General features: G+C 43.3%; 2 protein-coding genes across 2 annotated transcripts in view; one reads left to right on the forward strand and one right to left on the reverse strand.

Moving 5' to 3' along the window:
• LOC146431666 (netrin-4-like) overlaps positions 1-11,230 on the reverse strand; it is a 44,100-nt gene extending 32,870 nt beyond the window's left edge. Inside the window, exons 1-2 of the mRNA XM_085072560.1 lie at positions 10,134-11,230; positions 3,605-4,146 (exon numbers count right to left, since the gene is read on the reverse strand). Of these exons, the coding sequence (XP_084928686.1) occupies positions 3,605-4,146; positions 10,134-10,200 (609 nt within the window). The 5' untranslated portion in view covers positions 10,201-11,230. The remainder of the gene's footprint in view (positions 1-3,604; positions 4,147-10,133) is intronic.
• Positions 11,231-13,503: 2,273 nt separating this feature from the next.
• UROC1 (urocanate hydratase 1) overlaps positions 13,504-22,278 on the forward strand; it is a 37,189-nt gene continuing 28,414 nt past the window's right edge. The window contains exons 1-2 of the mRNA XM_085072562.1: positions 13,504-13,748; positions 20,355-20,485. Coding sequence (XP_084928688.1) covers positions 13,623-13,748; positions 20,355-20,485 — 257 coding nt within the window. The 5' untranslated portion in view covers positions 13,504-13,622. The remainder of the gene's footprint in view (positions 13,749-20,354; positions 20,486-22,278) is intronic.

Here is a 22,278-nt window from a genome sequence, read left to right on the forward strand (position 1 = left end):
CCAGTTTATTAAAAACGTGCTCTTAATCTCTCAGATCTGGGAGTGCACGTGCTGTCAGGATGCAGGTTCAGTCATTTCAGTCCCTGTTTCCCCCACATGATGTTGGAACTGCAGCTCTCATTAAAGTGTGGTGCAATGTAGTGGTGATTTCTCCTTTGGTTTGGGCCAGAATTTTGATTTCTATTAGCTGACCTGCAGGCTCATGTTAGGCTCCATGATTATATAGTACAGTTTTTGAGTTAGAAGAACAGATGGATGGACAAGAGGGTAAAAAAGGTCTCAGTTGATTCATAAGACTCCATGCCAGCATTCCCTGTAGGTGCACTTACAGATGATGAACAAATCTTAAAAATGTGGTGCTGATTTTAGTTCATGAACTAATGATGAAGATCCTAGGATTTCAGATAGATAGATTCTATCTACTAAAATACTCTGGATCTGAACAGAAGTAAGGGATTTAACAAGTGCTCAAGTAAAAGAAAATGGAAAAGATACATTAGAGAGTAATCTCCTTGCATTTCTATATGAGGTGTTCCCCAATGCCTCCTGTCTCAGATGTATCTTATCTGAGATGGAATGGAGATATGAGACCCTGTCAGAGGTGAAAAATAAGGGGCAGTCTAGCAGAGACAAGGGATATGCCTTAACATTATGCCTCATCCAAAATGTCTTTTGCTCCATTCTAGTCTCCTAAAATTTTCTCTTCTGACAAATTTTCTACCTTGCTCCCAGGAAGAAACTGTTTCAGTGGTCTTGGAGACTGGAATGTGCTGACTGAGATGCATCTCAGTTTACAGACTTGTGTAGATTACTGCAGCTCTACCACCTTCTCCTTTCACACCTACATTCTCAGTTCTGGAAGGCAGTTGGCCTGAAATCTTGTTTCATGATGTGTCCCAGCATGGGTTTTAAACCCAAGTGTTCTCAGTAAGCCATCTCTCCCTCTCTTTTTTTTTTTAATTCCTTTTGTCCCCTGTTGAAAAAAGGAATTTGTGTCTGTTCTCAAAATGAATAGGACCCAAGAATAACCGGAGTGTCATGTGGTGAAAATGACTTCAAACCCCTCAGTAAAGAAAACTGGCATTTGTGTCAGAGCATTAATTAGCACTTAAGTTGGAACAGTTTTGATCATTTCAGAAGTGCTGTCAGCTTGTGATGTGAGCCCCTCAGCAATCCAAGGCTTAGCCAGAATCAGTAACTGGGTAGGTCAGAGTGAAGGTGAAAAAGAAGCAGAGAACACTGAAGAAAATGCTGGTGGGGATTCAATCAGCTGCCTTCAAAGTCACTGGAGTCAGTGCTTGAGGGGATGCCCTGGTGACATTTGTGACATCTTCAAAATGAGGGGTAAAATGGCAGTTTTGAGGTGTGTGGGCAAAGCTCCCGTGAGACTGTAGTAACAGTAGCTGTGTCACTCAGGCAAACCTGATCAGGTATCACTTTAAATAGCCACACTCTGCCTTCCTTTATTTCAGTTCACAAAAGAATGTGCTGTGTCACACTGCTGACCTGAAAAGCCTGGTGCTTCTGCACCCTTGCCATAGGGACATTTAGGGATTGATGAAGAGGTCCCTGTAAAGTCTGTCCAGAACCTGACAATCCTTTTGGGTTAATGTGCTGTGAAACAGCATTTGTCTTGTCCTCTGTTAAGTTGCCACACAGATTCCTGTGTGCTGCTTTAAAGCTTCAGCACTTCTCCTGTGGAGGAAGTGACCTCTGCATCTGTTCAATTCATGTTCATGAAACTATTTGGAATCTGCAAGGGTAACCTGTAAATATAGGACTGTTCTTACATTTACTATTGTTTTCTGACATCTACTACCCCGTGGTAGTAAATATAGTCCTGTATTTAGGACATAGATTGATTAAGCACACACATACTCATTTCAGTGTAGCTGCTGCCCAAATTGACAGAATCACTTTGACACTTGTAATCACAAAGGCTTGTGTTGGATGAATGTTTTATTATTTGATTTTCTGCCATCCACTTCTCAGATTTGTTGTAGCAGCAGCACATGGTCTTAATGATATTCCCCAAGGTTAAGTAAGCACAAAAGCCAGCAGAGTGCAGGAGTTCTAGAGAAGGGAGAGTTGTTTTGCATTTAAGGCCATATTCTGTCCCTCACTTGACCAGAATTGTCCTCTTTTACCATAAAACCCTTCACCTTTCTGTGCTGCTGTGCTCCCATCTGTGAAATGACAGCAGAACCCTTCTTTGTGTGCTGAAGATCATTAACTGGGTCTTGCAAAGTACTTCCAGATTTTTGATTGGAAGGCACACAAGAGTGGAAAAATAAATTACTTGCCGAGATTCTTGACGTGGCAAATTGTAACCTCTCTGCAGAAGACATTTGGATGTATTTGACTTGCATTTGACTTTGACAAGAAATGAATCACGATAACTGACCAGCAGAATTACTACTCCAGAAATAAGACATTTTAGTAGTCAGATGATCTGTTCCAGATTTCTAATATGCAGACATGTTTCTTAGCCTGTTGCACACAGATGAATTCAATCTCTCCTTACTGCTGTGTCCCTGCCTCAGGTATAGTACATTAGTTTCTTCTCATGTGCATTTTGAAGTGCACTGCTGAAACACTGGGGTTTTTTAAGCCTATCTGGACCATTCACCTCACACCTAAGCCTAATTTGCAGCAAAGAATTACTGCTGAACATGCTGTCCACTTCAAGACAAGGAAACCAAAAGGACTGTGACTTCTCTGAGGAAGAGAGAAGGAAGTGAATGTAAATGAAAAGACTTCATCCTGTGACTATAGGAATAACTTATAATCTTGCTTTATGCCTTTAAGTCTTCTCTGTAAAATGATACTGGTGATATTTATGGTCTTTCCCATCTGAACTGTTTCAAGATTGATGAATGAAAAGAGTTAAAAGTAAACTGAGTATCTAATTACTAATCAGTATTTAATGTTCTTGTCAGAGGAATTTATCAGAGCAATTGTACAATTATTAAAAAAAAACAAAAACATTTCATGTATGTTTAAAAACACATCAGAATTTTCACACCAGGGAAGGGCTTTTGCCAGTGATGGAGCCTGGCTGCTCACTCCCACTTCTTGCTTCCAAGCAGTTTCATTTCTGAAGCCTATGGCTTGATACAATCAGCCATAGCCACCACCAGCAAGAAAAGTGAAAGCAAGAAAATATTGAACTTAGCAGAATTATATGTTTAAAAGTCAGCCAATCATCTAATACTCTTTATATGGACAGGAATGAGAAAGGTCACATGGTTAATGTCATCCTAAAGTGAAAATGGTTTGGCTAAATCAGACTCTACAGGTCTGTATTTCTCTACATCTACTTTGTTGGAATTCTAGTTCAGTTTTGGGCATCTGCAATGTAAAATCAAGCAATATTAATATTATCTGGTGACCTCTCACAAAAGAAATTTGTTAAAGCATTTTTATCACTGATGTATAATTTCTCTTCTTCTTCCTGTTTGTTTGCTTAACACAAAGCCTTTAGTGATGAGCTACCTTTCTTAATTTATATGCAGAGTATCTCTTTGAGCATACACTCTCTGATTTTCAGGCTGTCTTGAGGTGTTTGACATTAAACTTAATCCAAACCTCCATTATTGCTTACCTCTCCTCTGGTGCAGGGCACTGCATCTGAATACCTGGAAGTGCACATGGAGCCTTCCTCAACGAGATCATCCTGGAGCCCAAAAGTAGCTGTACAGTTGACAGAGAAATACTTGTAGGGCCTCCAAGTCTGCCCATAATCCTGGGATCTCTCCAGCACCATGGCAGCTGGGCGAGGTGACTTGAACACAGCAATGACGTGGGTCAGGTAGAACTCTGTCTCAAAGTCCAGCTGGATTTCTTCCCTGTGCACCCCTTGGGCAGACTGCCACCAGGAGATGGGGTTGGCAAAGAAATCGTCGGTCATGTCGGCAGGGAGGTGGGAGTTGTCGGGCTGGTTGGCGTTGCACTTGGTGCAGCGGGGCTGACCGCAGCCGGGGGACAGGTGGTGGAGCAGGTTCTGGTCAGGGTAGAAGCAGTAGAGCTCTGTGCTGTTCTGGCCACACGTGGTGGTGGTCAGTGGTGTCCTGCCTGTGGCCAGGTTCCCCACGGGGGGGTTGCAAGCACGGCCATTGCAGCGGAAGGCTCGTGGCCTCGTGGGATCTGAAGGACAGGGAGAGGAAACACAACAAGGGGAATTTCTCAAGTGGTTCTGGGGGCATAACAAAGGTGACAACACAAATGTTTGGAGTCCTCATCTGGGGACTGACATCCAAGAGAACACCTTTGCAGGAGAGCTGCTTCAGCTTTTCACACAAAGTTTTGAGGTAATGTCTCAATAAATCTGGTACCTGTGTTTGGTGCCTAACTCAGAAACTGATCCTTAGACAAACTCATGATGCTTAACTTTGATTCCTGTTGAAAATGCAGTTGTGTCAGCCTATTGAATTTTATGGTTAACCAGAGAAATCTTGTGGTTTTTACTTTCAGTCTAGTAAAGCTCCATATTGAAGGATTGAAACTATTCAATGCCTTTATTTTCATGGTTATCAAAAAGCAAAGTCAAACTGGACTTGACAGAGTGCAGAAAAGAGATGATTCCTGCCCAACAGATTACAGACACTAATTACACATATGAACACATAAAGAAGGTCTCTATTTCTATAGCTGAGTGTTGAGTTTCTATTGCTTCTAATAAGACTAGATGGAGTTATTAATTTGTAGGAGAGCTGAAAATCAAGTCTCTCTTTTGTTTAAATACCTTGACATGGAGGTAGGTGACTACATTCTGTTTGCCAAGCTTGCAAATACTGGCAAATTTTTGGTATCTTCAATGTATATGTTCACTGATTTCTAAACTAAGAAAAAGTAGGGATAATTACAATGTCTCAATGTTTGAAAATCAGTAGTATCTTGTGAACTAGAATTAAAGGTCATTCCAAAACCTTATTACTGTACCAGAGCAAACTGCATTTCAAATGACATACAATGTCCTCTTTGCAACTTAAACACTCTAGAAGGACTTAAAGACTGATCTTGCAAGGTCATAAATCTAATCCAAGACGTCACAAGTCAGATGACTGGATTTAGGTCCTAAGGAAATGACCCTTCCAATGAAACATAGGATGACCATAAACCCTGGGTAATCTAGGAGCAGTTCATAGGTCAGCTATTAGTTCAACATTCTAGGTCAAATTTTAAAATCCATACTCCATTTATATTCAGCCTTCCCTCAGGTAAAATTAGTTTAAAAATCAAGATAGGCCAAAGAAAGAGGTTTCCAATTCAGCCTTATATAAACAATCAGATTGTAAATGCTGTTGAATGAAATGGACATCCCTCTTTCCAAAAGGGAAATTTAAAGTGAGAAAATGTGTCCAGCTTGCTCAGTTTTGCTTCTAGTTGGTTCTATCCTTAGTTCCTCAGTGCCATCTCTGCAGGGGCCAGGAAAGAAAGGTCAGACATGAACATTGTTTTGGGAAACACCTCATGTGTTTTGCATCCCAGGGTTAGGATCCAAAGTAGTTATTGCATGTCCACTGAAACCCATTGACCAATGGTTTGTACCATTTTAGCCTGCATACAGTGTAAGGTAGTCTAAAACTTCAGACAGCAAGGAAGCAGATCATCCACAAATGCTCTTGTCTGCTCATAGAAACAGGTGGAAGGCACTTTCAAGGTAACTTGAAGTGTATTGGCTGGCAAGGATTTTTTTTTTAGTATCTTAGTGAAGTCTGTCCAGGAGACTGGCAGAGTTTAGAGGGCAGCAGTGCCTGGATTACAAATGCACCTAACAGTCCTCAGATCAAGGGAATGAAAATGCTCCTTCTCAGCCCCACCACCACTCCCTGTGCCAGGACAGAGATGGGGAGCTGCAGAACCAGCTGGAGAGGAATGAAGATGGGGATTTTTGGCTCTATTGGTTCTGTTCTGTGCTCCCCACCTTCACCTGAGCAGGTGATTCTGAGCACTACCAGAACTAAGCAAAGATATCATGAGCTCCAAGTGCATACCTCAAGAATGTCTTTGCAAGTGGCATTTAGGTTCCTGTTCATGTCCAAAGTGCTTGGTAAAAACTACTGGAAATAAGGAAGGCAATTTCTGTGTTTAAAGCAGATTCAGTATTAACTGATTTTGCTCAGTGCTGCACAAAGGTGTCATCTTTGCCTCCAGAGAATTTCAGTGGGATTGGTCTTACAACTGAGCTTTGAACAAGCATTAGCTCTGACTAAGAGTCAGGTTACTTAGAGTTGATTAAGAATGGATCTGTGTTACAAATTATATTGGATTATGGGTGATTGTGTATAAATGTACCATGTAATTAAAAGAAAGTCCATCTCTATTGATGGATTGCACCAGTAAAGCTTTCATAGAAGAAATGGGATGCTGGAGTTCTAAATTAAGGCAGTTGTATAAGGGGGAGCTTTGCAGACAAGAATGTGAGAAAGCAGAAAAGGAAATATTTTTTGAAGGGAATGGCTGCTTTTTGTACTTCCCATAAATGGGATATTAGATTAGTATTGAATTTTTTAGCTGTTTTTTTTTCTGAACCTTGAAAAGAAAGAAAGATGTTTATTCTCCTGAACAGCAGTCACAAGAAGGTTTATCTGCTCTGCCTGCTAATGCAGCAACATCAATAAACAGTTCCTGTTTGAACTGCTGTGTCATTAGGAAAATGGGAGATGAACAAAGTGCAAATTAGCAGAAGGGAGTTTGAGAGAAGGGAAGAGATTGGAAAACAAAATCTGCAGTCGATTAAAAGCTTTGTATTTAAAGAAATCAATTGGCAGAACATTGCTTGGCCACAAGGACAGTGCAGCCTGTCCATCACTCACTGGTTCTGTGGAAACAACATGAAATGTTGAATCTGGACAGCAAAGAGAGACTGCTTCAGGAGGGAAACAGCAGCCAGGCAAACACACAACTCACCCCAACTGCCAGGAGGACTCACTGAATAATTCATAAAGAATTAAACAGTTTGATTACGCATGGCCACTGCATGTTATTATGAAGTTGATTAGCTTTTACTCCATGGAGGGTGGTTTGGCTCCATAAATGGTTTGATTAATTTATTTGTTTGTTTTCTGGTCCCTCAGAGCTGTGCCACAAAGTGAAAGGTCAATGGCACATGCCCAGCACGTGTTAGAACAATGGTGTTATCTGATGATTAGGGAATCATACAGTTCAAGGGAGGTCATACTATTGATATTCCTGGGACACCATTTAAAACAGAGAGCTCTTACTTCAGAATCTTGTAATGCAATAAAACATTGTAGACATTAACTAAAAACAGGTTCGATTTTTTTTTTTTTCACCCTCCAGTGGATACTCAACAGAAGAAAGGTTGTATGGCAACTCATCCAAAGCCTGCTGATATGACTGGGAAGATGCCTAATATTTTCTGAGTGATTTGAATTGGAATTTTTATTTCTTTTCCATATGCAAATTTGTGATTTTGTGAGTTTGAGTCTCTTGCAGTGAATCAGAACAGCAATTTTCACAGATCTCAGAAACGGCAAAACTTTTGGGCACCTTCTGCTGTGTGTTTGATAGAGCAGTTTCAACATGCATGTCCAACCTGCATTTCACTTGTTTTATATCTATTTAACATTTTTCTTGAAAACCAAAACCTAATAAATGTTATTTTAAATCTAACCACCCTGGGGACTTAAGTTGCTCAAGTTTTTATTAGTCAGACCTAGAATTTTTGCCTTTAACAGTGGTTTCCACAGCTGTACACCCCTTTGGTTTGTCTGGGGCCAATATACAGTAAGTTTGGCAGGTCTTCATCCCTTTTATGAGATGCCTGCTGTATTTCTGCACTGAAAGAGTCCTGATAACTGGAGCTAATGAGCCAGCTTCATAAATATCCCAGAGGTGATTCAGAATGTGCTATGAAACCAAGCTGCCTTCATGATTTGAGGCATGGACAGAAGAATAAATCCCAGGCTGGGTCTCTCCTCCATCATGTCCAGTTGGTCTGCCTGTTCACATCCCTCCTGGAGCAGCACTGAGCTCTAACACCTGCAGCTTCATTTGCAGTTGGCTGAATGACCTCAGACCAGATGAAACCAAGCCCTGCCAATAATCAGGTCCTGCAATTGATTTTGAGCTTGATGGTGGAAATGGCCATTTTTGACCACATCACACTGTCCTTTTCAGGGCTCCTGCTGGGATGAGCTGGCCCAGGTGCTGCTTCCTGGGACACTGCTCACTCTGGGGCTGAAGCAAGAGCCCAAGCTCTTGTCAGTTCCACCAAGTCTCCCTTATGTAAAAAAGTTTTCAGATGACTGCAGAGTTTTTTTGAGGGGAATAATGACCTCCACCTGAATAAGACAAGGGGAAGGATTGTCCAAGTGTCACATCTTACAGTATAAACCTGACCTGACTGCTGCAGCCTAAGCAGTAAGGTGTTTGTTTGGTTTTTATTTTTAAATATTATGTGCCTTGTACTCCCCACAGGCTAATGAAGTATGCCAAAACCATACTTCTCTGTACACCTCTCAGCTCTAAATAAAGAATCCAAGATGAACAGGTAACCCTTGTGCTTTCACAGGCTGATAGTTTGTGCAACCTTTTCTTCAAGCACCAAATATTTATTTAAAGGGACATTGAATCCTTAGTAGCATCACCTAGAATATCCAATTATTTTGCTGCTATTCACGATGTCCTACACTATTACTCTGAGTAACAGAACACACTCCCTCCCTGCAAATACACTTTCCAAGCAGCCAGCTGGGAGCTGTGCTTCCTTGAAGATTCATTTTCACTTAGCGGATTGCATGCAGAGCAAATTCAGGCTAGTTTGTGACAGGCTGCCTTCTGCAACAGTGTCAGCAACTTCACAAGATCTCTGTAACCTTTCTGTGCTGTGTGATGACATATGTATTCTACAGGGAGCCTATAGGGGAAGGAGTGAATGCCCAGAATCAGACACTCAGAGAATTAAGGCACATGTGCCTCCCTCCCCTCATCCCCTGTCAGGCTGTGACAGACAGCCTTTTCCCCAAAGGAGTCACTGGGTAATGTGACAGGATGGTAAATTTATGAGCTGTTTTCAGTGTTTAAGAAAATAATTCTTGCAGTTATGGAAATCTGTTATCAGAGGGGTTCTAGCTAGGGAATAATCTGAGCAGCATCCACTTGATCTGCCTCTGCCTTCACTGGAACTTGCAGGATAGCTGAGCACTTCAATTGCTTGCAAATCACTGCATGACAAGTGTTGTTCCTGTCCTAAGACTCTGAGCACACAGGTGAAATTTAAACCACTGATATGCTTTCTTGTACAGGAAGAGAGATTCCAAGCCAGTATCTCAAAGGAAAAGTCACCAAGGATGTACTGTTGTTTCATCAATAATTATTTTTATTTTTTGGACCTGAGTCTTGTGACTAATCCTTTTTAAACGGAAAGATGTATAAAACCACAGAAGGGGAAAAAAAAAATCTAATGCTTTGCTTCCTTTCCTTTAAGGAATTTGTCCTCATCATAATCCAGGTATTTTTAGAACCCCATGTAAATACCATTACAGCTGTATCATTCCTGTGTATGCTTATTTGTACACCCACATATATACACACAACTAATCAGCTTCTCTTTCTGTTCTAATCCATTTTTCTCTAATGCTAATTTAATCCTGTCTTCTGCATGTTAACTATTAAGTTGAGATTTCCTAAACAGTGTCTCTGATTTTTAATGATGCAATATTAAGTTAACAGAATAATTTAGATTCTTGCACTGATGCTTCCCAAGGATGTTGTTATTTCACTCTTGTCCTGCCTAGGAAGGCAGTGTTTCATCCTCAAAACAAACATCCAGCATATCTCACTCCATCTACCTCCTTCTTTCTCCCTCACTTTTCTTTTGTTTGCAAAAATAACACACTTCTTTCTTATAAGAATGTATGAACCTGCACCTCCTATGATAAGTCTTTGGAAGGAGGCTGAACTATAAAGCTGGGTATTGCAGGGAATAAGAAGCATCTGTATATATTGACTAACAGAGATTCCTTGTAAAAAATCCAATCTAAAATAAAGATGTTGACACAATTTATTTATTTTCTCCCACAAGCAGACTGATTTCTATCCCCTTTCCCCTTGCTAAATTTAGGATAAATTGTTTCAGAATGGCAATATTGATTTATTTTGCTTACCTGCTTCCCCATGTCCAGAAATAAAATATTCCAAGAACACAATCAGCATGATGCCTTTATGCTGCATGGCTGTCAGCAAAATATTTGTCCTCAGTGAAGCAAAAAAGACCTGCAGTAATCTACAGGTTTGGTGCTTGCATGGCTTTTCTGTGTTTTCTTTCTTTCTGCTCACCTTCCTCTCAGCGTCGGGGTCAAGGCTGCTGTCTCATTCTTCTTCCTCTCGTCTGGGTCCAGAGGTGGTTTGGCTTTTTTCAGGGCTCAGAAGCCTTCTGGGTGTCACCCATCCATCGCTTCCGATAAATAAATAAATAACGAGGGGTTTCTGCGCCCTCACCCCTCTCCCCGCAGCGGGCAGGGGATGTTCACATCTCTGGCGCAGCCCCTGGGATGCACCATCGGGCGCTGCTGCGAGGCGGGGAGCTCTGCTCGCTCCGCTCCTTGGCGCTTGTTCGGATGCTATTTCGAAACTTTCATTGCTGCTCCTTGCTGTCGGTGGAGCTGCGGCTCGGCTGTGCCCGGGTTCGCCCTGGCAGCCTTGCCCAGCCCGTGGCACCTCCCGGGCAGCCTGAACCCCGCTTTGTTGGGAGGTGTCCCCCGCTACCTTCTGTCCCTTTGCTCCCTGCAGCGTGGGGTCATAAGAAGAACAGAGCTGGCTTTGCTCCCTGAGAGATGATGAGAAGCAAGTGCTTTCTTGGCTCTTCTCCCTTTTTATTTTGGTTTGTTTTATTTTATTTTATTTCCCTCCTCCCTCCGCTGTCACGGAAGCCGCTTCTCCCCCACGTCCGAGGGATTTGCTTCACACAGCGAGCGCCAGGGGAGTGGAAAACAAACCCAACGCCAGCTCGGCGGGGCCGGTGCCCGGGCAATCCCTGCTCTGTGCTGCTGGACAGGCTCCACACGGGCTGCTCTCCCGGGATGGAGCTGCAGTGCCCAGCGCCCAGACCACAGCGGGGACAGGGAGACAGGATGGAAAATCCTTCCTCCCTCCTGCTACAGCAGGGCTCAGGGCGGGGGGGTCCTGCCCTCCCGAGGGCGGCTGAGTTATCTGCAAGTTTTTTCTCTGCTCCCTTCAGCCTCTAGCACATCTCTCCCTCCTGACCGGGCACTTCTCCTCACTTCTCCTCCTCTCTGGTCCTGTCTGGCTGCAGAGGGGATTATTAAAACATGTGATCTTTTTCCTGGGCTTTATATATGCCTTTTTTTTTTCTTCCCCAGCCTTTATTTATTTATTTATTTATTTATGTCGGTCCTGCACCTCCTCTCGGCTGGACTGGTCCTGGCAGGGCTCAGCTGCGGGCGTTGTTTGGCAGCTGCTGCAGGGCTGGCTGTGCGTGCGCGTGTCCGTGCGCGTGTCCGCGTGTCCGTGCGCGTGTCCGTGTGTCCGTGCGCCTGTCCGTGCGCGTGTCCGTGTGTGTCCCTGCCCGTGTCCGTATGACCCTGAGTGTGTCCGTGTGTCCGTGTGTCCCTGCGTCTGTCCCTGCGGGTGTCCGTGTGTCCGTGCCCGTGTTCGTGTGTGCGCGCAGGCGGGGGCGCGCCCTCGGCCGCCTGTCCCTGCAGCACCCTCTGCCAGCCCGGCCGGCAATGACACTTGTCCCGCCACCGCAGGGCACCCCGGGCTGCCCGAGGCTCTCTCGGTGCCACACGCTGCGGTGGCACTGCACAGCCGCAGGTGGGACAAGCCGGGCAGCGAGGGCTCTGGGGGCTGCCCGGAGCTGGGGGGCTGCGCTGGCAGAGCCCCTGAGCCACATTCGGTCACTCCAACACATGGAGAGACTCCAGCGTGTAGCAATCAGGGGGTGAAAGTGTCCAGCCCTAGGAAAAAAACTAATTCAGGATGTGAGTTCCCACATTTTCATTCTCTCTTTCTTCATGTTTCTGGCCAGTATAACACCCTTAACTTCTGCCTGCTGTCACAGGTCCGATGGGGGTCCAAATGCAGACGAGGTTATTCTTGTCCCCGTGTGTGCAGGATCAGACCTTAAAGGGATTTGAAGAGTGTAGGTCATACAAAGAAGAATAAGGAAAGATTTATTTCCCTTTGGGGTGGAAAGGTTTATGTAAGGCAGGGTTATCTAGCTAGGTTTTGGGGTAGAATTTTCTGACATTAATCTTCCTTTTTTTTTTTTAATGTATATAATATGAAAACTCAATAGAAAACTTTAAAATATAGAGGCTTTTCTGTCTCCTCTTTGCCTTTTGTTTGGAAGCAGCTAAAATACTGTATAATTACAAAACAAAATTCTCCTGCTGTAAATGACAGTATCCTTCAGAGGGTATGCTTCTGCTGTGTGCTCTGCTCCCCTGGGATGCTCTGAGTTCTTTCAACTTGAGCATCTTCACTGGGAGCTGGGGATGTGCAGGATGTCCTAGAGCTAAAGCAGAGCTGACATTAATGAGAGGCTGTCATTTAATAATTGTACTTTGTTGTCACTTCTTGTTGATTGCTGCCTTTGTGGGGAAATGCTGTATTTTTTCATTCACAGGTTTTAGCCTCATGTCTAACTGAAATGCCCAGTTAATTTCACCAGGCTTAAAATGTGGCACTTGTAGCTCAATGGAAGTAATAAAGGTCAAGAAGCTTCTGTATAATTTAAACAACAAGCTGGAATGGAGAGCAAAGTTCGCATTGCACGGTTAAGTGGAAAATCAAAGTTAAGTACATTCATTTAGCTGTGATGCCTGGATGGCAGGACCACAAGACTTTCTAGCTGTTGTTGACTGTAGGGTATAAAAGTGACATAGAACTGAAAGCCTTTATTATTCCTCCCAATTATTGCCTGTCTTGAGAAATCCACTACCAGTGCTAATGAGTACATTTCCAGTTCAAGGTGTGAAAATCCATTCATGCCTGTGAGCTGAGAGCAGCAAACACCTAAGGGGGAAATTTTGCTGTTATGATGACCACTGCTGCTTTCTGGAAGATGAAATGATGAGATCTGAGGAACTGCCCATACCAAGGGGTGTCAAACAGAGAATGCCCATCTTAACTGAGCAGTGTCCATAAACAGTGACGTGAGTAATTCTCAGCTTTCGTTAGTTCCTAAACTATAGCAACATAAATGTACCATCCTTGAGGCCTCTGTCAGTGTTCCTGCTCCAGACCATGACTCTCATTTGGACATTTGGGGAATCTGGTGACTTGGAACGTGACTGAATTTTCTCAGTGGCTTAGCACAGCACCACTTGACAAAGTACTGAGGGAATAAACGGCCAAACTGTGAATCATTCATTTTGGGGGAGGAGGGAAGAGCCAATGGCACAGCACAGAGCGGGGAGGTGTGTCACCTGTACCTCTCTGCCTGACAGCCCTGGTTGCAAAAGCCAGAGGACAATCTGTCCAGAGATTGCCCTGGAGTGGAGGTGCATCTGAATCGGGCAGCATCTTGCTGAGCTGCACCTTGCCCAGCTGCACCTTGCCTTGTGCCTCCTGTTCCTTGTACCTCTCCAGTCTGCCTTGCCTTTCCTCCTCCTCCTCTTTCCTCAGCAGCTATGACCAGCCTGAAGGAAATCTGTCGTGGCCTTCCTCTAAACCCTCTGCCTGAAAACAAAGGTCGGAGGAAAGGAATACCCCATGCACCCGTGAGAACCCCCAATCTCACTGCTCAGGAGAAAAAGGTAACACAAAAGGGGTTTCACAGGGCCTCATTTCTCTTCCTTTCAGATAAAGGCAGCTTGGGTCAGCAAACCTGATTGCATCAAATGCTTTTCTGAGTGTGAAGCTAAGTTTGTGTCAAATGTATTTCCTTGGAGTTACAATTCACTGTGTAATGGGGCAAAGGACTGGAAACTCTTCTGCTCGCTTCCTTTCTTCCTCCTCCAGAATAATCAGGTTGATAGGAGAGAGATTTGCTGCATAAGAGCTTCCATGACTTTAATGGCTAAACAAGAGGCATTAGGGTCCAGTGCTGTCAATCCAGCACTGTTCCTTGGAGGTGAAATTCAGAATGCTATTGCAAAATCACTGCATATGTATGGGAGTGAAAGCCAACCCTTCCAATAAAATAAACATCAAAGGTGACGAATCAGCATCATGGTAGCAGCTGCACATCTGTATATTTGCATAAAAAATCTGAAGATTATTTATTTTAGCCAGTAGTCTGGGCATCCTGCAATTTAGGTGAGTTTGTGGGGAGTTAAGCTAATTATTTGTCTTTAGTTGCGTAATTATTTTCCTATCTCTTTTTGTTTAAATTGTCTTTGTGCAGACTAAAGTAATCATTGCATTATTTCATGCTCAAGACTTTAAAAAAATCAGGAGCAGAAAATAATGGCCCATGGGTGGAGATCCTTAGGAATTTGTGTGGGAGAGGATAAGGTGGGTTCCTTAGTTTGGAAGTCTGTGCTTCATCACATGCAACATCACTCATACTGTGACACTCCGGTCAGAACACAGAAGTTCTTCCCCAATAACAACTTGCACACAACTTCCTTGCCTTCGTGGGAGTTCCCCACTGGCATCAGCAGTCAAATTCTTTCAGAGTCCATTTCCACAAACAGAGGAGAGTCTAGTCAAAGAGTAGAAAGAGGAACAGCTGTGAGATATCCAAAGAGGATTTACTTCAGTGTCAGGAGCATTCATGGCTGAGGCATCCTGTCTGTGCCTGGGACAGCTCAGACACATGGAAATGTGGCTTCTAAGTGTGCAGAACAGGGCTGTGGTGATGACTGTGAAGATAAAGGAGTGGGGAGTGAGCTTCACTGCACGTCAGAATATTGCCAGTCATCTCTGTTTGATTCCTCACCTTTGCTAAATCACTTTTCCCCAGAAGTCTGATATGCCAGGAAGGAGTCCATGTTGCAGGAGAGGAGATGGGATCTCTCAAAAGGATGCCAAACCTTGCTCTCTAACCTGGGGAAAGGAAGGCAATGACAAAGACCTCACTCCCTGTATAAAAACTGGAATACTTTCCTTCTCCCTTGAAGTTTTGGAGCAGTAGACTGATTTTCTGCCCTCGGTTGACTTTGTAACATTTGTCTTTCATCTCTCCATTTTACCTACTTCATGGTACAAGAGGTCATGCTAGTTGGATATTTCATTAGACTGCTAGAGATTTTAAAGCTTCCTTTATGATTTATTTTATGGTTAATCCTCCACCTTAAACTCTTAACAGAATTAGAGGCTCAGCTGGTATTTGTTTCATATCTGAAAGGTCAAATCTCTTTTTCTTAAGAGGTGCTCCATGCTTCAAAAAGCATGTAGACAGAAAGGTTGTCTGTCTACAAGGTTTTCTTAAGCCTTGAGACAGGCTTCCAGATTTTGTTGAAAGTGTGTAGTGCTGAGCATATTATCAGACTTTATGCATAACTTGGTGTTCACTTTCTAATTGAAATATTCAGAGGAAGATTTGACAGAAGTGAAGTTAATAATGCTCTGCTGATTTCCTCTGGATTTGTCCCTCTCTTCATATGCCTTCATTCCAGTTTTAGTTCTTGTTACAACAATAAGCCTTACTACTGCCAATGTTTTATTTTCTTGGGCTTCCTCTTGTGGTTATAATAGAAATCCTGTAAGTGAGATCTATAAAGAACTGTGTGTTTTGGGACTTGCTGAAGAAGTATCTAATTCTTCCTATCATACCAACTTTAATCTTCTTGGATAAATTGAGCTATATCTCAGAACTGATTCTGATTATATGTTTCCTGAGTCCTCTTCCTTCGGCATTCTTTGCCTGGGGCCTGAAACAGCCACATCCTCTCTCTTTCCCTCCCTCCACAGCTCAGGAAACCCTAGCTTTGTGTTTCTCAGCATCTGTATCTTAATGTAAATATGCTACAAAGAAACTACACCTAAAATCTCTGTGTGGTGTGTCCTTCACAGAACAAGGATGTTGCATGCTCTCTACTCACTGACATTCCAATAAAGCTGGAGCAACTTGGGGAAAATGGGCACCTCTCAGTGTTGCTCAGGATCAGAAAATATGGTCTGGCTTCACCCACACAGCAATTCCCTTATGGATCTTAGACCCAAGGGATGTTACAGTCCCCCTGCTGCCCAGCAGGATCCTCTCGTCCCTGACTGCAGGATCTTGTGTTTCTGCGTAGGCACTGAGGTCAGTGATGGCCCTTGATGACCCTGATGAGCCTCTCCTGAGGTCTCCTGGGGTCTCCTCCCACACCCTCTGCCCACAGGCTCAGAGGCTCCATTTAAACCCAGGCCTGGGGCTTCACTCTCAGCTCTACTGGAGATGTCCTTGGGTCTGCTTGGGGTGACTTGTACCGGCCATGAGCCTCCTGGGGCTGATATCCTGTGGGCTGCTATCCCACTCTGACCCTCCCTGGGGATGTCTGTGCCTTCTCTCCCCATGGTGACCATCACCAGACCTGGTCCTGACTTGCTTTCCCAGCTTGGTCTTGGTCTTGCCTGCTGTCCTTGGCTCCTGGTGGGACCTGGCTGCCATCTCCAGGCTGCCCTGCTCTCCTCCCTCCGGTACCACAAGGCTGGGCTCTGGCTGGTGAGCTGCCTGCCCTGGCTGTGTTGGCTCTGCTTGGCTCCCTGTTCCTTAGGGAGCAGCTGGGCTCTCCTGCTGGGGGACAGCCTAGGATGAAGAGCTGAAAACCAGAGCCTGGGAGCTCATTCAGCACCTGAAGCTATGCTTCAGCCTTTCAGTAAAAAAAATTGAATGTTTGACCATTATGATTTCTTTGCACATCCAAAAATGAGGCTACTTGAAAAAAAGTTTATCTGTGGTTTGGGAAGATTGACATATTAGCTACTGTTTTGGGACATCTGGCTGGTAAAGAACTTGGTTAAACTCTCATGTTTATGGCTCATAGGTTGTTTATGGCAATGGCAGGTCAGAAATCCCCGTATTTATTCCCAACTGAGCTGATTGAAACTGGGACCTCTCAAGCAGAGTAATAAATGAAACAATCTTGCTTGCTGCTTAGAGAATAGTGCTGTCAAAGATCCTAGTCTGGATGTCATCAGGCAGCAATGACATGTGGGAGGGAAACACCATCTCCAGTGGGAAAGGGGCAGAACTAAGAATGAAATTGCAGAGTTAAGCCAGTCACTTCTCTCCTTGTGCTTCTCTTTCCCTCAGTGAACAGGGAGACTGCAAACCTGAATGTCTGAGTGTCTCAAGGGTCTTAAATTGGAAAGCCTGATGATCCATTTTAGAAAATGGAAATGAGTGACATTGCTTCTGAAGAGGCTTCCTTCTGGCTCTTCAACAAATGCCAATTAACAAACAGGCTGGTTTACTTGATTTCTCAAGAGAATCCCCCAGCAAAGAAATTTACAGCTGATTGATTGGAGCAGGATTTCATGGGCTCTTTTCACTACATTTTGTTGGCATTGAGAGGTCTAAATCTTGATTAAACAGCAGCAGAATCATGTTATAATATACAAATTCTAGGGAGTGTAAAAAGGAGACACCCTACTAGTGATTAGAGCTGAAACACAAGAACCAAATGTTAGATCCAGCTGGCAGATTTAAGAGGAAGACTTTGCATTTGCTTACATTGCATTGAGTTGAGTTAAATCAGTAACTCAGCAAATTCAGAGCAGGTTTTTTTTTTATAACAGCCTACTAGACTCAGGATTTGAGCTGCAAATAATATTTTTAAGACACCAGTGAACTCTGGACCTGCTTTTTCAGAGGTACTAAGCATGTGCAGCTTAAGCTTCTGTCAGTGGAAGTTACAAAAAGGAAGAACACCTGAATATCAAATGCACAGAAATATTCAGAATGCAATGTGTCAGAGGTAAATCAATCCTTCCAAAAGGCTAGGATAATGTTTTTTATGGTGCTTTAATGAAATGTATTCTCTTCTCACAAAAGCATAATGATCAGCCTATTTGAATTTGCTCCTTGAGTGTCTTTCTCAGGTTATTCAGTTTATGACTCCATAATGAATATGTACAATTCTTCCCAATGCACATGGGCACTGCCCTTTCCTGAAGCATTAAGGCTTCATCTAAGCAATTGTGAGCACCTCAGCTCTTTTACTGAGAGACTGTTGCCCAATCTCTTCCATTTAAATGCTTCTAATTGCAAGATTATTTTTACACATTATTCACAGCTATTCCTTTTCCAGCATTTTCCTGAAGCTTCTTCTTTGCTTTGACATTTTCTTGCAGATAATATCACCTTTATTCAGTTAAGCTAAACAAGCCATAGTCCTCTTTTAAAAAATCTCTATTGTCTGTGCAAGGTGCCTTCCCCACATTTGATGGAACATTGAAGTTCATGTTTCATTAATGTTTGCATCATCAAAATTCAGGCTTCTGCTAATGTGTAACATGAATAGGATAGAGGCTCAGTGTAAGTGAATTTACTTGAAAATCAAACCAGATTTTTCTTGCTTGAATTTTATGATGAAGAAAAATATTTGCCCATCAGTTTCATTTTAATACAAATAAAAGACTGATCAAAGACTGTGGGTGATCCTTGCCACCCTGGAGGCAAAATACGCAATTCTCATAGGCAGCCAAAATACCAATGTTTGGCTCTTGATTTTGTTGCTTTTAGGGCTGCAGGTGATTTTATTTTTGCTTTAGAAATTTCTTTTATCTAGAACCCATTGTGATGGCTGCTCACCTCTGAGATTGACTTTGGAAATCCCCATGTATTTTGTTGTTGTGTGGATATAGCTGGGATTTTTGTGTTTATTAATAGCATGCCCTTTAAGAGTGACTGCTTATCCAACTGTAGAAGAATGAAGGGGTACTAGAAGATGGAATTTGCATTTTCTCATCTGGTAAATAGGTTTTCCCTCTTGTCATTCTCTCTGTGGAGTGGCAAATCTAATTTGTAGGATTTTACTGGTCTGATCCTCAGGTGGTGTAAATCAGCACAGCTTCACTGATCTTGAAGTTGTGTGCCTGCTCAGGAGCAAGTGTGCCAACAAAAACCTCTCTCAGTATGATGTATTTTACATTCAGGGATATTGTTCCTTCAGTGTGCTCTAAGGGATGTGAGACCAGGGTGCTCAGATGAAGGGGCTGGAGAGCTCAAACCATCAGAGCCAGACCATGGCCAGGTTGAATGAAGAGTTTTGTTGTTGAGCTGAGGGCTTTGTGGAGCTTTTCAGCACTGCGTACCAGGGTGGGTGGGGATGATACTTAGACTGAATAGTTCTAGATGCCCTTGTTCTGGATTTCTGCCCTACAGCCCACCCTTCACCCCCTCCAGGAGGGACTTCCACAACCGAGGTGACAATGGCAGGTGTCACAAACTCTCTACTCAGCCCTCTGAAAAACTGATGCAGGAGCAAACTTGATCAATTTCTGTCCTTTCCACAGCCATTGAAAATCAACATAAGGAAGATGTGAAATTCCATATGATTTGTGAACCTTTTCAACTAAAAGTCCTTTGGATGGTGTCACCATTTGCCAGGGAACTTTCAAGATCTTTGTATGAAACTGGCTATTTAAAGAAAACAGAACCTTTGTTCTCATTATGGTTTTAATCAAATGAAACACAGAATACAGAGACATGACTTAACAAACAGGCTGTTACTAAAGATAGTGATTTATTTATGGATTCTTTCATCCAAAAAGACATATTGTACTTTGTAAACCATGGTTAATGTCTTTGAATGCAATAAGGAGTGTGAGCCACGTAGTATCATCTGCAGAATTTAGCTGAGTGCCTGGTAATCACTTTAGCTAATTTGGAAGTGATACATGTAGCACCAATAAAATAATGTAACCCAACACCCTCTGCAATACATTAGGATGCAAATGGAGTGAATCTTCAATAAAACTTAGCCCAAGAACATCTTCATGTGGGAGTGTGTCACATAACTCTGGGCTAGGAACCCCTTTGGAATGGAAAGTACAGTAGGATCTTCAGTGTCTTGAAGCTTAGAGACTCAGTTTTAAGGACTTGTGAAGAATGTTTCCTTGGTAGTTCAGTACCCCTCAGCACTGTGAGGGAGAATTTGTCTGTGTCTGATATTGAAAAGGTTGAGCACTGCTTACCAAATCTCCTGGGTCTCTCCAAGAAGATTTGGGGAGGCAGTTGGGAAGGGGATGGTTACATGTTTACAGCAATTGAACCTACAAGGAAAGATGCAGGTAGAAACACTCAACAGCCTAGCAGGAATGAAGCTCCCCTGGTGTGAGCTTGGCCTTTTGAATTTCATTGTCCTGTAAGCTTAGGCAGGCTTCCAGCTGAGCCTGCTTAAAGTTCAGGGCCACCCACTTACCTCCCTTTCTCTTGTACCTCTGTTTTTTCTCTCTGTTTATTTTTTTTTGTTTTGTTTTTTTGGCAGCTGGCTCTGCGCAATGCCTTGCGCTATTTCCCACCTGAAATCCAGAAGAAGCTGGCGCTGGAATTTGCTGAAGAACTCAGGCTGTATGGCCACATCTATATGTACAGATTCTGCCCAGATATTGAGATGAGGTAAGGACTGGATGGCTCACATTGTATCTGGCTGCCAGTTTTCACCTGTGGAGCTGACCTTTAATAAGGGGCATTGCTGTGTCCTAATTTACCTCTTGTAGAAGTTTCTGTAACATATTAATAATGCTCATAATCTGGTAATTGGGATGTTCTGTGTATTGCAGTTATTCCATTTCCAGGGAGGGCTCCTGCCTGTTTTGGGATGCTCTGTGGGGCTGGGAGGGAAGCAGAGTGTTCCCTTCTGGGTAGGCTTGGGCAGCCTCACTGCTGGGAAAGCTCAGCACTGGGAAAGGACTGAGCCAGGCTGTGTGTGGGGCAGTGCCAGCTTTGCCCCACACAGGGATCCCAAATGCTCTGCCCCATGGCAGGGCTTAGTTTCTAGGAGCAAGTCATTACTGAGAGACCTCCAGTGACAACCTTGACAGAAAACCTGCAGTAGTTCTGAGCAGATGCAAGTCAAATCCCAGCTGAACCAAGAAGCAAGACCAGGTGAGTGGCTGGTTGGGTTATCCATGCTCTCAGAGCAGAGGAAGATTTCTGGGCTTTGAAAGAAAGGCAGTACATTTTTTCCATAGGAACCTTTGTGTGACCCTGGTGTGTAATGGGCTGTGCCTGTTGGTCTTGGACCAGCACTTCATTCTGGGGCTAATGTTTGTGAAGCAGAGCAGTTTTAGTGAGGGCTGCCAGGGGCTAGCTGCTGTTTTTAGACTGACTGATTCCTTTTTGCATCAGCAGGGGCCTGGTTAATATCCATATAGAAATCTGAATAAAGCAACTAGAAAGCACTCTGATTTCCACAGACATCCACGTTTCTATGCTGCCCATACTAACCTGGGGTCAGATTTTGCAGAATTCAGCTAAGGAGAGGAAAAGTGGCAGAATACCTGAAAGATTTTGGAGAGCTGGACTTCAGAGGATCCTTTACTACAGATGCTGACACCTTCCAAGTAGGCTTGGATGAGACAGTCCAGCAGCTTGTTCCCATCACTGGCATCAGTGATTCTTTGATAGCTTCAAGTATTTTCTTCTTTGTGACTATTTCACTGATCACTTTCTAATAGGTTATTGCAGTCTCAGAATGAGAAAATGCTTTTTGATCTCTGTAGTCTGAGAGTATTTGATTTTTGTTGTGTATGTCCCTGGGGCCACAGTTCCATTTAACAGTCATGTTCCTATGCCAGAGCACTCAGCTGATACCTGAAAGTTGGTTTTCTTATGTTCTGAGCAATATTATGTGTAAAAATATCTCCTCTTGATGAATTGGTATCATTCAACAGAAGTCCTCTTTTATCAAGTTTAGAAAAGCAGAAACCCCTAATAAAAAAAGCATTGTGGAAAAACTCAAAGGCTTTCCCTCCTGGTTTGGCAATGACTACAAGGCATTTGTTTTAGTATCCTGATGTAAAAAGCCAGGATAAAGTGCATGTGATCATGGGAGGAGCCCATTTGCTGAATCTGTAGAATATGCATTCCAGATCTTGGCTCATAAGCTGGACAGTGGATGCCCATTTTTTTTTTTTTTAGTAGTTGGCACTGTTTAGCCTGACCTTTTCAGTGTAACTTTCCCTGCACAAAGCAAGTGTCCTGCCATTGAGGATTTATGGTCCAATAAAAGGAAGATAATTTAGAAACAACGGCAATTGATCCCATCCCTCTTTAGGAATTTTCAGCATTGGTAATGGTGTTGCTTACAGAAAAGGAAAACTCGTGATCAGTGGTTCTAATTCCTTTAGGTGTCACACCTTAGAGACCTCAGCACAGTTGGACTAAAACCCGTGCAAACACAGCAAAGG

This window comes from Lichenostomus cassidix, chromosome 12 (assembly GCF_008360975.1).
Source record: "Lichenostomus cassidix isolate B80296 chromosome 12, HeHo_3.0, whole genome shotgun sequence".
NCBI lineage: Eukaryota > Metazoa > Chordata > Aves > Passeriformes > Meliphagidae > Lichenostomus > Lichenostomus cassidix.